The following is a 21171-nucleotide window of genomic DNA, read 5'->3' as shown; positions in this document are numbered from 1 at the left end:
AAAGGCTGCAAGATTAGTCTTATCAATGATATACAGAAATTTTGCTAGCAGGGATAAGGGGGTGATTATCCCCTTGTATAAGGCAATGGTCGGTCACACCTTGAGTACTGTATACAGGTCTGGAGGCCTCATTTTAGGAAAGATGTAGAGCTGATGGAATGAGTACAGAGAAGGACAACGAGATTGGTGAGTAGTACAAAGGGTTGGTGTTACCAAGAAAGGCTTAAGTTCAGCAAATTGCAGCTTCTGGAGACTGAAAAAAAAAAAAAAAAAAAAAAAAAAAACACTAATAACATTTCTGAAATCAGCACGAAAAAAAAAAAAAAAAAAAAAAGTTAAAGACAGTCATTTGTTTACAGACATTGAAAACCATGCAGAGTGGTGTTACATTATCTATATGGTGGCAGCACATGTGACACGGAGCATTGTCCTGTATAAGCAGGACAACACTCTGTGTCATCCTGCATACATTGTTGATTGGTCTTAGGACATAAGCATCAAAAAGTTGGATGGGCCAGTCCAGAGCCCTAATCTCAATCCCATACAGCACCTCTGGGACAAACAGTATTGTCAGGTGCACATGAGGAGAGCACATGTGGCATAACACAGATTTGAACTGGTCACCACTTTGAAGGTTGAATGGTGGAAAATATCACAGGACATTTACAAAAAACTGGTGGAGAGTGTTCAATGGAGACTATCAAAGGCTAGCAGTAATGGGTATCAGTATACATTATTAGTTTTCCTGTATATAAAAGTTATTGCTAGATATGCACGAGGGTGGTTCAATAAAGAATCGCCCTGACCTAGCTGCAGAGGTGCTAGCCTGTTGATTCTTGGCACAGATTTTAGTCATTCTCTACATAGCCACCGTGCAGATTTAAACATTTTCCCCATCGATTGATGACGCTAGGGATACAGTTTTTGTAGAAGTGCTGAGGTTGGACTTTAAACCATGACTCTGTTGCAGAAATGAGTGTCTCGTCGTCAGGGAAGTGGGTCCCCCGTAGAAATGATCTGAGGGAAGGAAACAAGAAGAAGTCCAATGGTGCAAGATCGGGTGAGTAGGCTGGATGTGGCAGTATTTCATATCCACAAGTGGCTGCTTGTGTTGTTGCAATTTCAGAAGTGTGAACTGGGGCACTGTCTTGAAGAATTCTCACACCTTTGGACAGCATGCCATGCATGTAGGCATGATTTTCTCCCGTAATTTTGTGAGTAAGTTGGCATAATAGGCACCTGCAATTGTTCTACCTTTCGGCAAATAATCAGTCATTATTACACCTTTCTCATTCCATAACACTGTCAGCAAGACCTTTCCTGATGACACTTGGACCCTTGCCTTCTTTGGGAGGGGGGGGGGTATGATGATGCCATTCCATGGACTGCTTTTTTACTTTCAGGGTTGAAATGGTGTATCCAACTTTCATCCTCAGTGATTAGATGAGAGAAAAAAAGTCTTCCTCATTTTTTTGGCATAGGGCTAACAACTCTTGTGATTTCTGTTGTCGATCAGCCTTCTGGAAACCAGTCAATTGGGGAATCCATCTTGCATAGAGCCCACACTAATCTTCATCTCCTGGGACAATTCACGCACAGATATCCAGCGATCTTCCATGATTAACGACTCCACTTTTCTAATTGTGCTGTCATCAATGGCTGAATGGAGATGACCTGGAATGGGATCAGATTCTACCTATGTCTGACCACACCTAAACTGTCTATGCCAGTGCTTCACAATGCCATAGGTTGGGGCTTCATCCTTATGTACAGCAGTCATCTCCTTGTGGATTTCCCCTTCAAGAACAGATACCGGATTACAGCTCTGGCTTCAACTTTGTCGATGCTATTTCGTCACATGTTCAGCTCTGTAAGAGAAAAAACAAATTAAGACACAGTGCTAAAATATTACACCTTTAGTACAGAGATATGTATGATGCTACACAAAAAATATCATGACTCTGTGATATGTGGAAGTAGGTGAGGGCAATTCTTTTTTGAACCACCCTTGTAGTTGTTCAGATATCAATGGTAGGGCAGTGTATATCCAACTGCTTCATTTTATATAGCTTGTATAAAGCAAAATTTAGTTTAGGATGTACTGCTGTAACTGTTTTTGGTCATAATCCTGCTCAGTACTGACAAATTGAATAGGAATTTTTCATCTACATTCACACAGGAGACATTTTTTTAGGTTTGGGAATGCCAGGAAGTGTTATCAAATTCTAACAGGGAGCTAAATGATTTTGCAATAACTGAGAGAAAAGTGGAAGAGAGATTCTCAAAGTTAAACATAAAGGCATCTGGAGTGGATGGGATATATCCAATTTTATTAAGGTAAGAAAACCTTTAGCCATAATTTCAGGGGCATCCTTAGATTCAGGAGAGGTCCCTAATGGGACCTCCCCTGAATACATTAGTATTCCCAATTCACAAAGTGGGATCAAAGGACAACATGAGTAATTATAGACCTGCTAGTTTAACTTCTGATCCAGGGAGAATAATGGAATCACTGGTAGAAGAAGTAATGCAGGATCATCTAGACAAGGCCACAAATATACTTCAGACACAGCATGGGTTTGCTGAGGGGAAACTTTGTTTGACCAATCTGATTGGATAACTAAGATGCAAACATTTTTTTTTTTATATAATATACTTAGATTTCAGGAAAGGCTTTGATACCGTTTCACATAAAACACTGCTATACAAATTGGAGCAGTGTGGCATTAAACAGAGTTATCAATGGGCACTGCTCTTAGTCAGCTATTAATGGAGTCCCACAGGTTTCAGTGCTGGGCTCATTATTATTTGCTATGTTTATTAATGATAAAGGCATATCAGGCTTGATGTCTAAATCTGCAGATGATACAAAGGTTCGCAGGGTGGTTAATGACAATAAATAGGATATGATACTGTTGCAGGACTTTGAAAATTTAGGCAGACGTACTAGGAAGTGGCAATTGAAGTTCAACATTAACAGATACAAGGTACTACATGTGGGTGGCAGTAATCTCAGCACTGAACAGAATACAAATTAACGCACCATCTGTGCAGTACCACACTTGGGTAGTGGATATGAAAAAGATCTGGGAGGGGGCGGCAGTAATTCTGCAGTCAGATATGAAGTTCTCTGAGCAGTGCAAATAGGCTGCCAGAACAGATCATAGAGTTTTGTCAATGACATACAGGAATTTTTCCAGCAGAGATAAGAAATGTTACTTTTCTGATAGAAAATGGTAATGGTTAGGCCACATCTTGAGTACTGCATACAGGCCTGAAGTCCTATTTTAGGAAGGATATGGATCTGTTGGAATAGGTGCAGAGAAGGGCAATGAGATTAGCGTTAGTGAGAGGAACAAAAGATTGCTCTTACCAGGAAAGGTTTCAGTTCTGCAAACTGCAGCATTTGGAGACTAGGCACCTGCAAGCAGATCTGACTGAGGTATTTAAGGTTTTGAATGGATTGAGTAAACTCAACGTTAATGGAAATGTTTCTTAGACTACACACATGAGGGTGTATATATTCAAATTGAGAAAGAATGGTTTCAGAATAGATCTGTAGAAACTTGCCTTCAGCTGGCAGTTAGCTGATTGTTGGAACAAGCTTTCATCTGATGCTACAACTTTGAATAGATTCAAAGAAGAAACTGAACAAATTATTAGAGGGAATCGGCAGGTGATAAGGGAAGTGTTATTTTTTTTTAGTTGACATTGTATAAGCTTACTTTATTTCATCATTGCCAATACTAATACTAAATTCTAAGAAACTAGTTTATAATCACACTAAATTGAATGCCCTCTTGTGAGTATTAGTAAATAGAATAAAAAAAATTGGGGGGAAAAAACCTTCACATACCTTCTTTACACTCGCTAGCCACTCGAAGTTCTAAGACATCCATTTGTTCTTGCATATTTTTAAGCACACGACTACTCTCAGTGGATTTCCTCCTATATGCGATTAAAATAATAATTACTATGACCACTAAAATGCAGCCTCCCACAATAACACCAATGATAACAGGCTTTGATAAGGTACTATCTTGGGATAAAGGAACTTCATAGCTAAGACTGCCAATCAAGAAAGTTAGATTATCGCCTACTTCCACCTGAAGACAAAAGAAAAAAATAATAATAATAAAATAATAATAGATAGCAAACCACTAATATTTTCATCCATATTAGAACTAGATTACTATTATTTTTTTTGTTATTGCAAATATACTATAAAAATCCATACCACAACTTTGGGAATTTTTCTGGGATCTGGAAATCCATTAATATCTTTTGCAGGTGGTTGAGAGGTCGGAGGCCGGCAAGTGAGCTGAGAACGTGATAGTGATGTTACATTGCAGAAACTTGTTCCAATCCTTACTATGACATCTGTTTCTTGTGAAGCTCGATCTAAGTTTGCACCCTACAAGTACATCATTTGTAAATGTTAATAAAACTAAAAATAGCAGCTGAAGTATTTTAATTCACTGCCCTAATAGAATATTACAGAACTCTATATTCCAATATGCTAGTGCCTCTTGTAAGAAATAAAAAAAAAAAAAAAAAAAGGCACATGTGTACCATGTAAACAAGAAAGATGTTTTATGCTAAACATCTACGACAAAAATCAGGACCATTTTAAAATCAGACTGAAGTTATGAATAATGTAATGTTTTATGCTCATGCCACTACTTACCCTACTGAATCAACATTAGTGAATGAGTTAGTATCATTAGCGTAATTTAAGAAGTACTTCCTAAATGATATAAATGTTCCTTTAACTCACACTGTTCATCAATTTTACTTCAGTCTGAAATAATGATGTAATGTTTTATGTGCCCACCTGCTACTTGCTCTACCAAATCAACGTTAGTGACTGGATTAGTGTTATTTAGGAAGTGACATACTTTGCATCATTTCTGTTTCGCATTTTCCCCAACAGGCCCAACACTGACTGTTGGACCAAAATTTAGTAGGTGCCGCCAAAGATGTTTTCACATCAAGGATTAATGTTAGTGATTGCATTAGTGTCATTTAGGAAATTTGTATCATCTTTGCGTTGCATTTTCATGACAAATAGTAGTTGTAGAGGCATATGATGCAAGAAAGCAAACTTATGTAGCCTCAGCCAAAATAAAAATAACATTTCACACATCCATTCCCTCTAAAACCAGTTTGTCCAGTTCCTCCTTGAATTTATTTAAGCTATCAACTTCCACAATGACAGAAGGAAGTTTGTTCCAGCAAACAACCACCCGCTGGTAAAGTCAAATTTCTGCACATCTATTCTACTACTGTCTTTCCTCAATTTGGTTTTACTTCAGTCGAAAATTTAGTAGGTGGCCCCCAAAGATGTTTTCACATCAAAAAAATTGGAATGAAACAGCCCAGTAAGGTATAAAAGTACAAAGTTTGTAAGGTATAAGATATATTAGTAAGGTATAAAAATGAGTCTTGCATTAATATTTTACAAAGCAAAAAAGAGGTGTATAAAAAAAGAGGTGAGTTTGAGAAGCATAACAGTCAATACCTATATAGTGGGAACATCCTGAAAGGAAACAATGGCAATGTTACACAACCAGTTTCAAAAGTCACTAAACAATGGCTAATAATGCTGCAATTTACAGCAACAAATACAATGTAGACTAAAAGAAAGTATTCCAACACATCAACTTGAAAAAATTGAAAAGTTAATGCTAACTTAGAATTATGGACACTGCACAAACCTGGAAAGCAGTATCTAGCACTGCAGGGCTCAGGGAAATGGGTGTACTCAGCACATAAGCTTCTCTTGTCTGAGTAGAACAGACATATTTATCCATTTGCAATGATGCTATGAATAGCCAAAAGTAGTCACTGGGGAGCAGAATATTTAATTTCCTCCCAGAAACTTTATTTCATGCTGTGTGCCATTAAGAAACACAACTGTGGGAAAGTGACTGCTATTTCTCTTGGTAATAGAACAATGGTGACAATATGGAAAATCCCTAAGAGTTTTCATAGTGTAGGAACGGAATGGTTAAGGATAGATCACCAGGGATAGAGATGCATATGCTTACATGAATGTGCTAAAGATGCATCACCAGTTATACAGGCACACACCTTGTTGAATCAATTACAAGGCTGATTTTAGCAAGAGAAGGAATAGCTCTCTATTAACTGCATTATCTAATTGGTAGGGCAGTGCATATGCATAAATTTTATAATTGACTTTTGAACATTTGGTGTATGATTTTATTGGTGCATTAGCAGCAAGGGCTATTATGCATGCACGTGCGCGCGCATGCACGCACACACACACACACACACACACACACACACACACACACACACACACACACACACACACACACACACACACACACACACACACACACACACACACACACACACTCTTAATAATTTAATTGTTGGATAAAATCTCACTTAGTCAGATGGTTAAAAGTGGTAAAAATGTGTTATTAAAATCTGTGCACTCAAACTATGTCTGAGAGATAAAACTCATAGAACTCACACATAGGAGAGTCATCAGCCTTCAGCAAAATCGAAAGTGTCAGTTGACTGTGTCCTATGTGGATCTGAGCAAGAACAACTTCCTTTTTATGATTCCAGCACAGACTAGACTGCTACAGTCCAATAACATGTTTTATCTGATGTAATTTATTTATAGTCAAGATTCCACAAATCTTTCCACTGGGAGTGTATCTTATGTATTATAGTCAATACAAGGAGACTGACAGGCAGCAATTATTTAGTGGGAATTGCTCATTTGGCAGCAGTATCAGCCAAATCATTTCCCAAAATCCCAAGGTGGCTAGGAATCAGGCAGAAGTGGATATCATACTCACATTCATGGACATGGATCCTCTGCTGAACTTGAGCCAGAACAGTATGAGGGTTATATCTCACCAACAATAAAGCTTGTAAGATGCTTAGAGAATTGGATATAAAATTAACCATTGGTACTGGCAAATACTGATGTGATCAAAGGCTAATTCTATAGTGTGCAGCTCTGCAGTGAATTTATTCATTCAGGGAGCATCCACTCTAATAAAGTACTGTCTGGGGAGACAGCAGATCCTGCACATGATTCTGAATTTGATCCATTAATGTAAGCTAGCAAGAAGTCAATGTTCAGCTCTGTGTTCTGAACAGAACTGCAAGTATCTGACTTTCCCCAGTTCTTCAGAAAAAAGTTGCATGCCAGGGTGGAAGTGGCTGCTTTGGCGATTGAGCAACCTTGTCTACTGTGATAATAAGCTCTCTGAATAGATGTTGGACACGAATATCGAAAGAATGACTGGCAGTCTAGTGGGCATTGTACAATGTTTCTGATTGTAACTCAAATATGGATGTCCACGTCGGCAAGGATTTCAGTTTTAAAGCTTACTTTAGAGACAACAGCTTATGTCAATGTGATAATGGCGGCACATTTGCTTCCATGTATAGGCTCAGGATAGGTGATGTTCAAATTGCTCCAGTAGCAATACAGATAGCCTGATGATGGATAGGGTAAAGCCATTGAAGTACAGGATTTCTGGCTGATGCGTATATCTGGGACAGCAGTTCCATTTAGATCATAAGCGCATGACATATGCATAGTAAGGTGCATCGGTCTGCACCCACAGGTGTAGAGGAGACAGCACAGAAAATATTCAAACCTCTTGTGCACTTTGTACAGAGTTGGCAGATGCTTTCGGGAAAGGTCAACTTTTTATTAAATATGAGTTCCAAAAATTTTTGGGTCTAATGCTAGTGGAATATCATTTTGCTAAGCTTCAATTCAGGTTCAGGATGAAGATTATGCTTACAACAAAAATGTATACAAATGGTCTTTTGCAGTGAGAACCTGAAGCCATTAGCCAATGCCCAGGAGTTGAGGCAATCAATTGCAGTTGTTTTTCAACAATATTTATGTTGCACAACTGAGAAAATATCAAGTCATCAACATAGACGGCACTGTTTACAGTTGGAGGAAATTTGGAATTTTTGGAATTTTGGAATTTGTAAATGGAATTTACTTTGATGGCAAAAAGCATAACACTTAATATTGATCCCTGAGCTACTCCCTTCTCCAGGGAAAGGATGAGAGAGTGAGGATCCTACATGAACTTAAAGGCTGATTGCCTAAAAAGTTCTTAATGAAAATGGGGAGATGTCTTCTAAGACCGAGGCTACACAGATCTTTTTAAAAAGCCATTTCTCCAAGTTGTGTCATTCATTTTCTCCATATCAAAGAATACAGACACCAGATGTTCTCATTTTATGAAATGCATCCCAGAGAGCTGTTTCCAGTCTAATTAAATGGTCAAGAGTGGACCGGTCTCTTCGGAAGTCACATTGCATGCTGTAGAAGAAATTGTTTTATTCTATATACCAAACAAGTTGTTGTTGTTTAACGGCACAAGGGCTGCTAAGGTCACATTGTGCCCGAACCAAACAAGTCTAGTATTGACCATTCTCTCTAAAATTTTGCACAAACAGCTAGACAGAGTGATAGGATAATAATTAGTAGGGATACTAATTATTATACCATAATTATTATCTTACCACTCTGTCTAGCTGTTTTTAGTGTGCTTTGACTTGTTAGGATCCTTTCCTGGTTTTGCAAAGGCAAGGATGGTTGCAATGCACAGTCATTTGGAAACTGCTCTTGGGTAAAGATTCTGTTATAGTATTAGTAACGGCCGCATGGTGCAAGAAAGCCTATGGCTTATGCTGCACCAGCCAAAAAAAAAAAAAAAAAAAAAAAAAAACAACGATAAAAAATAATAATAATAAATAACTAAATAATAATAATTAATTAAAAAAAAAAAAGGAAATTAAACCTATCATCCTATGCGCTTCCCTTACCCGAAAGTACTATCCAGATGACCTTTGAATTTCCCCAAACTGTCGGCCTCTACCACCCACCAAGGCAACTTATTTCAGTAATTTATAACTCGCTGGCTAAAATAAAACTTCCTGCAGTCCAATCTAAACATTTCCCCCCATATACTGAAAGAGCAAGTGATCCAGATTTTGGTGAAAGGTGCACTTCACCAAAATCACTTCATGTCATCTGGTCCAAGAGCACTTGCCTTAGAAATGGCACGTGCTCTTTTTAGCACTTGAATGGCCTGTTGTAGAGATAAAGGCCCTTGATGTGAAATTAAGTGCCTATTTTTCACTTTTATATTTCAGGACTATGAATTCTGGGGAATAGGATGATATTGCAGAGGTGTTGGAAAATGTTAACCCAAATCATTGGTTATTGTAGCTGGTTTTGCAATAGTAAATCCAATATATTCTAGGATCAATGATGGGTTAGATATATATTTTCCCTTTTAGATATATATTTTCAGGATTTTATCTCAGACTACCTTAATACTAGTAGACTATGTAATTGATGATGTGCAGACAGCAACCAGGGACTGGTTATGATCATAAATGGCCCCTTTCTGTTTTAAAAATGATCACCAAATTGTGACAACTTTCCCCATATTCCCTTAGTGTCGACTACCTTTTTTAGAAGTAGGTACATATATATATTTTTCATGTGTTGACTCCAGAGCATGTATGGATACAGGATGTTTTGATTAAAAGGCAACAGGGTCTATCGTGTGTGTGTGTGTGTGTGTGTATCCTTCCTTCTAGGTTTAGATTATTTGCTGTCCGCACCTTTTTTTTGTCATATTTGAACTGAAAATTCTGAATTCGCAATTTATAAATTTAAATTCTGTCCAATCAACTGCTTTTTTGCAATGGGAAATTTGTTCCGTGCCCTCAATTTAGCCTAAAAACATCATTGGTGCACTCCAAAAATGAACAGAAACTTTTTATCTGAACTCTTACACACCTCTATAAAGAACAGCCAGCTGTATGCAGACAGTCATGTGTCATGTCTGCTTGTGCTACAACTGCTGTATTTGCTTTTTCCTTCTTCAAATTAAATTAGTTTGTTTATTTCAGAAGTACACTTATAATGTTTGCAGATTAAAAAACGAAGACAGGAAACAACTTTTTTAGTAGTAGTAGTAATAATGATAAATAATGCAAGAAAGCAAGCTTATATAGCACTAGACAAAAAAAAAAAAAAAAAGCCCTATGTACTTCACTCATCCATACCACCCGAAAATTTGTCTTCATCCTTGAATAAATTCAAATTTATTCTTACATTTCCACAACAACAGATGGAAGCCTGTTCCAACAATCAACCACCCACTGGCTGAGGACAAACTTCTATACATCTATCGTGCAACAAAACTTCCTCGACTTGAATTTATACCTCATCATGTGTGCGGTCTCAGCAAGTGGAAGAATTACACCATATTTCCGGTATTCCCATAATCTGCATTTAATGACTTAATCAGTACTTCAAATTCATCAAATTTACTTACAATGCTTCTAGCATTAGTGTAAATGCATGTATACATGCACATGTTCTTACTCTTAGTTACCCTAACATAGCCCACATATTTATTTGTTCCATGGTGACCTGCAGTACGGTCTGAATCCCAGACAGCACACTGCTTTCCAGGCTGCTGCATGTGCCAATAGTAGCAGTGAAAGAATCACTTTTGCCTTTGCCTGCAGCTCTAATTAAGTAAAAAAAAAAAAAAAAGTAAAGTGCAGCCATTATCAACCCACTGCAGGATGGAAGCCTCCACAACAATTCATGCTGAGGGAAATGGACCATAATCTGCCATGCTGGTCCAGTGCGGGTTGGCAGATCGACCGTATTCAGCAGTCAGGGGCTTGAACCCCAGTCTACTCAAAGAGCGTGTGCTACTGCATTCCCGCTCCTGCCCACTCGGCTACGGAGGCCTCTAATTAAGATCATATCTAATTATGATTTTCAACATCGTATTCATAAATTTCAACAAAATTAAGTCTCCCCCTTCAGGTACAAATTCCTTGTAAATTACACCATTTTTTGAAAAACATAATCAGATCATCTTGATCCTGGACTTCTATAAACCAAATTTTTTGGGCCTTGGTGATGATTTAAATCCACTGCATGTTCTGAACGAATTGTCTTCTTATTAATATACAACCCATCAGCCACTATTCTGATAATGATCAGAATGGTGGCTGATGGTCTAATAAAAAATTGTGGTCTCTTGCCACAATTTCTCAAACTTTTGCAACTTTGTCCTCAATTTGAGAGGGTGACGGATGCCCTTCTTGAGTCATTACAAAAATCATCACATCTCTTTGAACCAATTATACCATTCAAACACAGTGGTATGACTCTCATCACTATAAACAATTTTTAACATTTCATATGTTTCTGCTGCAGATTTTCCCAGTTTAAAGCAAAATTTGTTATTTGTTCGCTGCTCTTGCAAAATTGTGAAAAGGGACGTTAACACTACTAACGAAACTGGTTGTTACTTGCAACCTGTCAACCTACTGGACAATCTCTGTACCACCATCTGTTGGAAAAAGTTTGAATTATCACATGTCACTTTTGTTTATTTTTTGAACTCATTGAACGTGATCACAACAGCACCAGTCAAGGAACTTTATTAGCACACTTCATATGTACAATCAGTGGGGAATCTACAATGTACCTATATATAAGTCACAAGGTCATTTCAAATAACATTTCCATTTATGTATGAATTATCTATAAATCTTCAAACAGCTGCTGCAATATCAGTTGTCCAATTTGGTCATACAAAAGCTGGAACTATAAATTCATGGAAATCTGATATAAGTTTCCAAAAGTAAATCATGTGATATATAAATATATGTAGAGGTTATTACTACATGAAAAGAAAATGAATTTTTTTCCTTTTTAAATTCTGATTTGATTTGAAAATCATTTCACTCTATTGCTGGACAATCAGTCAAAATGAGAACAAATTAATATTTAAGAAGTTATGTACAAAGTATTCAAAATTCCAAAATTTCACAAAAATCGACCTCCACTAAGCTTACTGCCAACTTACTATTCTAACTGAAATCTATGCTGACCAATTCAACTGTGAAAAAGAAGACTAAAGGGAGGAGAGTGCCCAGCAATAATCGTCAAGCAACTTCATTTTCTATGCTCATCCACCACAAAGAATATCCATTTGTAATTTTCCTCTTATTTTTTTATTTTTTTTTTTTTTTTGCACTCTTTTATCATTTTCATCAGTTTTCATTACCTTTGCTAACATCATTTTGTTTGTATACAATCATGAGAACAGTGTTTCTTGTGGACTAAGTTTGAGAAAAGTTTTCTTAATTGATGAGCAGTCTCTAAAGAATTCTTAAATTTGGCATGCTACTCCCGCCCCCATCCCCCCTAGGTATTATCTCAGATGTGAAATTAAAAATAAATGATTTTAAATGAAATTAAAAATAAATGATTTTTGAAAAAAATTCCTGATTTTTTGATCTTGATTTAGATATTGTGTCAGAGCAGAACTGATCTCTCTCTCTGTCTCTTAGATTGAGACAATTTGTTTAACAACTTAGTTCACATACCTGTGGTTTACATACCACAGGTATGTGAAAGATATTACATATCTTTCTTTACAATAAAAAGAAAGAAAGATATTACATATCTTTCTTTAGAATAAAAAACATACAAGTTCATATTACTCTTTATTTATAAGTTTTCAAAATCATACATCGTTTTATTTGGTTCCATTTTGAGCTCAAACAATATTTAAGTAACATAGTTTTGCCTGTTTTATGATTAGAGCATATTGAAATTTTAAAATTACAATTCTGTCTTTTAAATTTATCTATCCCCTAATGAATAACTTTATAGAATAGATAGATACAGAAACAGTACTTTTTTTATTGATATATACAAAGCATCTAAAACATTTTTAGAGGAGTTGTAAGAACTGAAAGTGGTACAACTACTATTTTAAATTATTTTTCAGGATACTTTTTTTTTTTTTCATACCCATAATTTTCTATATTTCTTTTAAGGTTGTTTCTAAATATGTTCACCAATCTACCTACATGAAACAACAGATCTCTTAGCAACCAGATTTTCAAGAAATTTTATACTTCACTCTTTTTAGAAAGTTGTGAGCCTCCCCAAATTTCATTCGAAATAGAAAAATTAGAAATCCAACAATTTTTTTTCCCTCCTTTCATATCTCATAGGTCAAAATATAAATCATACAAACAAAACTGCACAGTGTTCTTATAATGAAAAACTTTTTACAGTTAATAAGCAGGTTTAGTCATTCCAGAATTCCACTAAAATTTCATAAATGCAAATAGTCAGTTCTGCTGTAATGTGGTACATGTGTTCCTAAAAACTCCACGTTATGGAATTTTGCACATTAAAACTTATGGGAAAAATAGGGATAGGGGCAGAGCACTCAAAAAAAAAAAAAAAGTTCAAGTTTGGTAAGTAAAACACTAAAAAAAGTTAGAAATCCAATAAAATTGTTAGCACAGGTTTAAATATCTTAAATTTCTAATAAATTAGTAAATATTACAGTAAAAATAGCATTTTATCTTGATTGATATTTCTTCTATTTCTTCTTATTTCTTCACTGACATTTTTTTTTTGGATTGTAAAATTTAAAACAGTAAAAAAGATAAAACAATCAATAACGACGAACATGGGATATACAAATTGCACAAGTGAGACAAGTTTATGAAGCTTAAAAAATAGGAATGAAGAAGATTCTGAAAATTTATTTATGTTTTTTTATATGATTGAAAATTTCATGGAAGGGGAAACATTTCACCATAATAATGTAAAAACCCACACAATTCCTTCCAGCTACTGGTATTATTGAAAATGCAGTAAGATAGTTTACTATCTGTTTATAATTAGATAACTCTAACAGAAAAGGCCAATAAACCGGGAACTGCAAATTGTTTTTATTTTTTTATGGTTGTAACCTCCAGAAATGTGTTCCTCAGCTCATGCTATCACGCCTCACGAAATTTCTGTTTGAACAGAAACATGAGTCCTGAAAACATGAGTCGGCCTACAATATCCCGTGATCTTGTGAATACAGCGAATGACAAGAGTGTCTCCCAATACAACTCCAGTAAATGGGAAATATAGCTCTCACATATTTGACATTTTTTAAGCTTCATAAAGTTGTATCTATTGCTGTGCAGGCCTCTATTCAGCTTGATGCTGAGTTTTCGCTCACCTGGTGTTACTCGCAGACGAAATTGTATTATACTGCATTGTTCCCTAATATATCAGTCACGTTGGAATGAAAATGCGCATTATAGCAGAACTGACCGTATAAGATCACATGGAGGCAATAAAACTATTCTGGCTTAAAACTGTTAAAGTTAAGTTAAACCACTCAAACACACTTGTTTTTTTTTTAGGGGGGGGGGTGAATAACTACTAAAATAAGCCATTGTTTTGAGGCACTCATTACATTACTAATTCAACAAACACAAATTCATTGAACTTTTTTATTCTCTTGATCATTCTGATTTGAATTTTGTTGCTTATAATAAATGCAATTAATTTTGCACACTAATAAGCTAAGTTAAGTTACTGTGCTAATTATACTTCTTCAATGTGCTCAGAATACCAAAGGGCACAATAAAATGGAACAAATGATTACTGCAATGAGAATCTTCTTCTAAAGCTCAAAATTCAATTTAGGGGAAAAAATAGTTCTATCTTATGAGTCATTAAAAAATGACTTTTAAAAACATCTTATGAGGGTTTTTGTTGTATCAAATTTCAGCAGCATTTTATAAACAAGAAGTATTATATGCATTTGAAAGGATGAAAGTTCAAGCAATGCTTCTAGATGTGCTTAAAAAAAGATTAATAGCTAATGAAATCATGTTTAAAATGATACTTAAGCAGATGCAGCTTATTGGTTTTAGTTTCACCACATGATTTTGAAACAGGGCATTTTATAATTATAGACTGGATTTAAAATCTAATTTGTAAGGAGTAGCAGAAGCAACTGCTGAATCTAAATGGCAATTTAAAAGCACTAATAAACAGGTTTACAATTAGTGCCTTCTCCACTATCTATTAGTCAAGTTTAGTATAAATTACATTGTAATTTATAGTAAACAAACTAAACTACATTGTGTGAATTGCATTAGTAATTTATACAATACAGTAATTGTATTTTCATGTGAAAAAAATATTATAGTAAGTGCATTGTAATTAAACCAAAACTACTTACATTAATAGTGAGGTAGTCACTTTTATAATATTTGACATGATTTTTCTCTGGAAAACGATCATACTTTGGATTAGGAAACATACGGAATTTTTCAAAATTACGACGACTAAGGTTCTGTACTTGCTCTACGTGATCCATAATAAAACCATATTCAAGTTCCAGAGGATCATCTCCGGCAAACTTAAGAAGGTCTTCTGGAACAGATGGGCTCTTACATTTCATTTCTTTAGAGCTCTCACTTGTGCACGTCTAGAAAATATGCACAAAGGTAAAGATTAATTTTCTTTTCTGTTACCATTCAGTATCATAAATGATGAGTATTATATAGCATTACTGGATTTTAAGAAAATGTGTCCATAATGAATAACAGTTTTATAAATTCATTGGTAGGTGTAGATAATCAGTTAATATATTCTGTGCAGGCCTGGCTATGCACATATCTGAGAAAAAAAAAAAGAACTCTGCATAAGGGTAAAAAAAAATCAAGTTAAGTAATACCAAGTTACGTAATCTGAAAAAAAGTGGAATTTTAAGTATTTTGATGGAAACTGTAGAAGTATGTAACATAAAAAAGGAAAGAAGTGAATGATTGAAATCAAATTTTGATACGGCTGTTTTAATTAATGATGTGATATTAGCCATAAAAATTAATGCATCAATGAACTCTGTACAAGACATTCATGAACACATGGTAAAATTTATAGATATACCTAAAAATTGGAGAAGCAAAAATTATTCTGAACGAATAAGAGAATCTACTTTCCACACATTAATTGTAGATGAAAGTACTGATATTTTAGTACAAAAAGTATTAATTTTGAATTTTAAATTTCGAGTGAAAAATGAAACATATTACTAAACAGTATTTAGAGGCATTTTGAAGCTTACAAAACTGTGACAGTATGTCGATTTTAGAAAAAATTTAATTTTTTCTAAAATCAACAGAGTAGTAAGATACTCTGTGGTCAAATGGAGCACATGTTATGCTTGGAAGGAAAAATGCAATAGCAGCAATTCTCAAAAAGGAAATATTACATCTATCTGAACAAAATTGTGTTGCACACCGAGAAGATTTAGGATTGGACGACACGTGAAAAAATGTATCCACAATGTTTAGCAGGTCTAGCATAAAAAAAAGGAAAATTAGAAGAACTAGCCCAGGTTACAGAACACGATGTTGTATCTTTTAGACCATTAAATGAAGTCATATGGTTATCCAGACATTTTGAAGTTGATGCTTTAGTAAAAAATTATGAAATATTAAGTGACTATTGCAATGAGCAAGTTAACGAATGTAATGATCCTATTAGCAAATGCTGTTTAAAAATTTTGATAAATTCACAATATCATGTGGCATTAATTGCATTCAATGATGTATTAGGAGAGCTTGCATCGCTTTGCAATCTACAAAAAAGTTGTTTAAATGTTATTGATGCACATCAATATGTTAAAGCTAAAATAAACAAATTAGGGAGCCAATAACTTGGAAAAAATATTTTCTGGAGTGAAAATGTGAAAGAAGTATTATCAAAGTGATGTCGACACTGCAGCTATAATTCACTTTATCAAATGTGTGTGTGATCACTTAGATAACAGATTTCCTGATGATGAATTAAACGAGTGGAAAGTATTTGATGTTAATGCTATCACAAATGAAAGCAATAATTTTTGACTTTGGGAAACTTAATGTGATACGCCTTGCAAAAAAATATTTATAATTTATTACAAATAACAAAAGTGATGTTATTTCTAAAATATCAGAAGAATATTCGGAATTAAAATTTATAATTGCTGAAAATACTAAAACTGGAACATTTAAAACTTTCAGTGACACTTTAAATTTCATACTTTTTTTTTGTAATTTATCCATTCTCTATCATATTATGGGAACATTTCAAGCATCAAGTGCAGACCGCGAGCGAGGATTTAGCACGATGAATTCAATTAAAACAAAAAAATCGAAATAGAATACATGAAGATCATTTAAGTGACCTTATGAGAATCAAATTGCATTTAGCTAAAGGTGCAACAATAAATGTAGATGATGTCTACAAAGTATGGATTTCTACAAAGAACAGAAGAGAAAAATTCCAAGAAAAATAAATAACTGTAAAGTGTAAATTTATTGTTAACCTTTTTTTTTTTTTTTTTTTTTATTATGTTTGTATGTATGTCCCTACTTATAATTAAAACAATTTTTAAAAATATTGAACATATTTAATCTTGTGTGAAAATTTTTTTACTCAGGTGCATTTCTGCACCACGCAGCTATAAGAAAAATTAGAGGGAACATTAGTAATGCAGGATCATCTTTGATCCTGCATTACCAATGACTGAATACATCATTGATCATAGGAAAACAGTTATATGGCAATAAAATGAATTTGTTAAGGGGAGATGTTGTCTGGGCAGGTTGTTTATGGACTGCACTTAAAGCTTCCGTCTTTTTTATTATCTAAAAATTCCAGAACAAAAATTTCTTTTTATACACTGACAGTTTCAAGCTGGGCAGAGAAGTTTATAGCTTCACTGTTAACTATTTTTGGCAGAACAATATACTAGTGCCTCAGTTATGAATACCATACACCTTTTTTGGAAACATACAGGCTTAATCTTATAAAGCGTGAATTTCCATCTGTGTATATCACCCTGGGTCCATACTGCAAGTTTGACTAAGTTCAAACTCATCATCATACAACAGAAAACTAATCCACAGACAAAAAAAAAAAAAAAATTCTATTTTAATTATATCCTTAAATGATATGCCTTCTTTGCGTAATATCTGTGCAAGTGTTCATTAAAAAAAAAAAATTCCCTCTTTCAGTTTTGCACCCTTGATACTGAGAGGTGTCATATTTCAAAATTGAACAGCATACCTAGTGGCCAAGCAGTTTGTAGAAGTATATTTCAATAAATAATAAGCACCAACAACTGAGCTCATTTACATTTAACTTAACAGTAATCACTAAGTGGTCCATTTTGGCCTCAGCTGCCCTTGTGCACTTAAACACCAATACCAATGACTAAAAGGTAATGTTAGTGATTAAAATTTTAATAACAATTTATGTTAATTAAAACATTGTTATGTATTGCAAAGTCAATTTTAAATGCATGCTTAATATCAGTGAATGTGCCTAAGAGAAAAAATGCTCTTGCATTAGAGGAGAAAAAATATTTCCTAATTCTCCTTAAGGACTAATTATAATGAGTTATAGGCAATCTTTATCAATAGGTCTTTGAGGTTGTCACAGATATTCCAGACAAGCTGTACTTGCTACCTGGGAGTCTAAAACGCTGAAGGAACTGATATTCGGGTAACATTCAAGTCAATGTGGACCTAATTTCGGCGAAGTCCTAACACAACAGTCTGTAACAGTTAAATCCTCTGCTTGCACCTTCACGATGTTGGGACTGTTAGTAATCCTGGGTATAACCTCCATACACAAGCACACTGTGGGTGACTACCCACGTGTGAACCAATGTAAGCAGGGGTTGAGGTCTGGCACCCACACCACATGGAGGAATGCCACCCCCCCGTGTTACCAGGCAATACTAGGTGGTAGATGACTCTCATCAACCGGTGCAATACCACCCCTTTGTTATTGGAGGTTTGATGTGATGGAAATCATGTTTAGTCTCCAGAGCTAAGTTCCAGTCAATCCTTCCCCATCTCTTCCATCATGCAGTATGACTGTTATGAAGAACATCATGGTGAGATCCAATCTTCCTTACAATTCAAGGGTACAGCTCTAAAACGGTGTTTGCAGGGCAGCTAGTAGTTAGTATACCGGACCGAACCTATTGGTAACTCTTTAGGAGGCTTCCGGATCAGTTAATGTATAATCTTGCTACCTCTACTCTTCCAGATAGTGACTGGAGGGAGTCTGAGTAGTGTGTATGTGGGGGGGGGGGTATTGTCGAGGTCACGTTATGCCAAGGATCTGATTATACTCTTACCATGTGTATGCCATATCCAAAAATTTTAATTACTTCATACAGCATATCCCACCTCCACTTTTTTCTTACTATTGAATACACCATGAATTATCAAACTAATAGAGTAAACTTATCTGCAAAAAGATCTAAACCTTCCAAACACTTCCTAGTTCATTTCACAAATATATGTGGTCTCAATTCTAATCTCAACGATGTCCATTTCCACTTGTAGTCTGCAAACCACATGTACTTTTTCTGATAGTATCTCAGTTATCGGTCAATTCAACTACTGCTCATCTCAGTTGCCCAAATTATTCACTGTATGATTCCTTTTGCCTCAAAGGTGGTACTTGTGCATATGTTCGTTCCGATATTCCCTGTCAGAGATTTGGCAATTTGAATCTCCTCTGTTCGATCTTCTCTGGCTTAAAATCTCTCTACTTCATTGTGTCAAATTCATCTGTTGTCTCTACCATTTTCCCAACTCTACTAATCACTTGGAGCTCTTTGACTTCCTCTCTTTGCAACTTGACTTTCTCCATTCCAACTTTCCTAACAGTGAGGTAATTTTCCTTGGTGATTTTAATAATCACAACTCCAGCTGGTTTCCATTTTCTAGTCACATCGACCCAGCTGGTCCAGATGCTGAGGCTTTTGCAATTACTAATGATTTTGCATAGATCGTTCATTTACCTACAAGAATACCAGACAATCCTCCATAAAGATAACACACTTGATCTTTTTCTCACAAACAACCCTTCTAAGTACACAGTCAAAGTGAGTGGTCCTTTAGGTACCTCAGATCACAAATTAGTGATTGTTGCTTCTCCAATGGAGCTTTTATTTCATGGGTATTCCCAACCTCTTATTGTTTGGCATTACAAGAATGCAAAATGGGATGACCTGGGAGATTTATTTTCTTCTTTTTCTTGGTCGGATTATTGTTTCAAAACTTCTGATGTCAATGTTTGCTCAGATCATGTTAGTGAAATTATTCTTGTAGGAATGGAATCCTTTATCCCACACTCCACTTTAAAATCTCGCCCTTTATCTAAACCTTGGTTTTCCAATAAATGTGCTAAGGCTGTTCAAGAGAAGAATGTTGCATATCCTAATTGGCTTGTATCCAATTGTTCAGTTTCATTTTCTGCCTACACCAAAGCTAGCAACAATTGTAAAGCAGTTATTAATCAGTCCAAACTAGACTTTGAACAGGCTAAGAGTAGAAAACTTTCTTATTGTCCTAATGGTAGCCGAGCATTGTGGTCTCTTGCCAAAACTATTGGGTGCAACTTTTGCCATCTCTGCTACCACCTCTTTCAAAACCAGATGGTTCTGTTGTCACTTCGGCCAAAGATAAAGCTGACCTGCTAGTATCCCATTTTTCTTTCAACTCTTGTATTAATGATCTTGGTAAAACACCTCCCAGCATTCCCAAGACGCTCCATTCAATGCCTCCTGTGGTCTTCCGTCAGAAGGATTTTGACGAATCTTCATACTAAGAAAGCTCCAGGTCCCGATGGTGTTTCTCCACTTGTTTTCAAAAACCTGTGCTCTGAACGTACTCCTGTTCTTTGTCACCTTTTTTCACTTTCTTATTCCAAAGGTGTTTTTCATTCTGATTGGAAATTTGCTCATAGCCAGCCAGTTCCTAAAAAGGGTGACAAATCCCTCCCATCCAATTATCATCCTGTTGCAATTACTTCTACTCTTTCTAAAGTAATGGAGAAATCAATTAACTGCCAACTCTTAAACTACCTAGAAACCTTCCGTCAGTGTTGAGCCACTGGTGATATTCTGGCATATGCTACCCATTTGTGGACAAATTCAATGGAAAAGTTCGGTGAAACACAAGCAGTTGCTCTTGACATATCAAAGGCTCTTCTACTCGTAAACAAGCTTCCATCTTATGGTTTGCCAACTGTTTTTTGTAATTGGTTATCCAGTTTTCTCTCTGATTGCTCACTGAGGGTGATGACAGATGGCTCTCTGTCTTCTAATGCTGGTGTCCCCCAAAGGTTCAGTTCCCCCCCACTCTTTTCCTCTTGTATATTAATGACCTTCTTTCACTGACTGGCAATCCTATCCATAGTTTTGCTGATGATAGCACATTGCATTCCAC

At 35.5% G+C, this 21171-nt stretch overlaps 1 protein-coding gene across 4 annotated transcripts in view; it reads right to left on the bottom strand.

Moving 5' to 3' along the window:
• Positions 1–21171, bottom strand: part of LOC150080768 (plexin-A2-like) — a 1384718-nt gene that overhangs the window by 244022 nt on the left and 1119525 nt on the right. For all 4 annotated transcript variants that reach the window (XM_090381170.1, XM_090381171.1, XM_090381172.1 and 1 more), the window contains 3 exons: positions 15114–15362; positions 4238–4414; positions 3857–4106 (listed from right to left, as the gene is read on the bottom strand). In XM_090381170.1, the coding sequence (XP_090237296.1) occupies positions 3857–4106; positions 4238–4414; positions 15114–15362 (676 nt within the window). The remainder of the gene's footprint in view (positions 1–3856; positions 4107–4237; positions 4415–15113; positions 15363–21171) is intronic.

Source organism: Mastigoproctus giganteus, chromosome 9, assembly GCF_048544385.1.
Source record: "Mastigoproctus giganteus isolate SK-2022 chromosome 9, ASM4854438v1, whole genome shotgun sequence".
Taxonomy (NCBI): domain Eukaryota; kingdom Metazoa; phylum Arthropoda; class Arachnida; order Uropygi; family Thelyphonidae; genus Mastigoproctus; species Mastigoproctus giganteus.
This window is presented reverse-complemented; position numbering and strand designations above follow the sequence as displayed.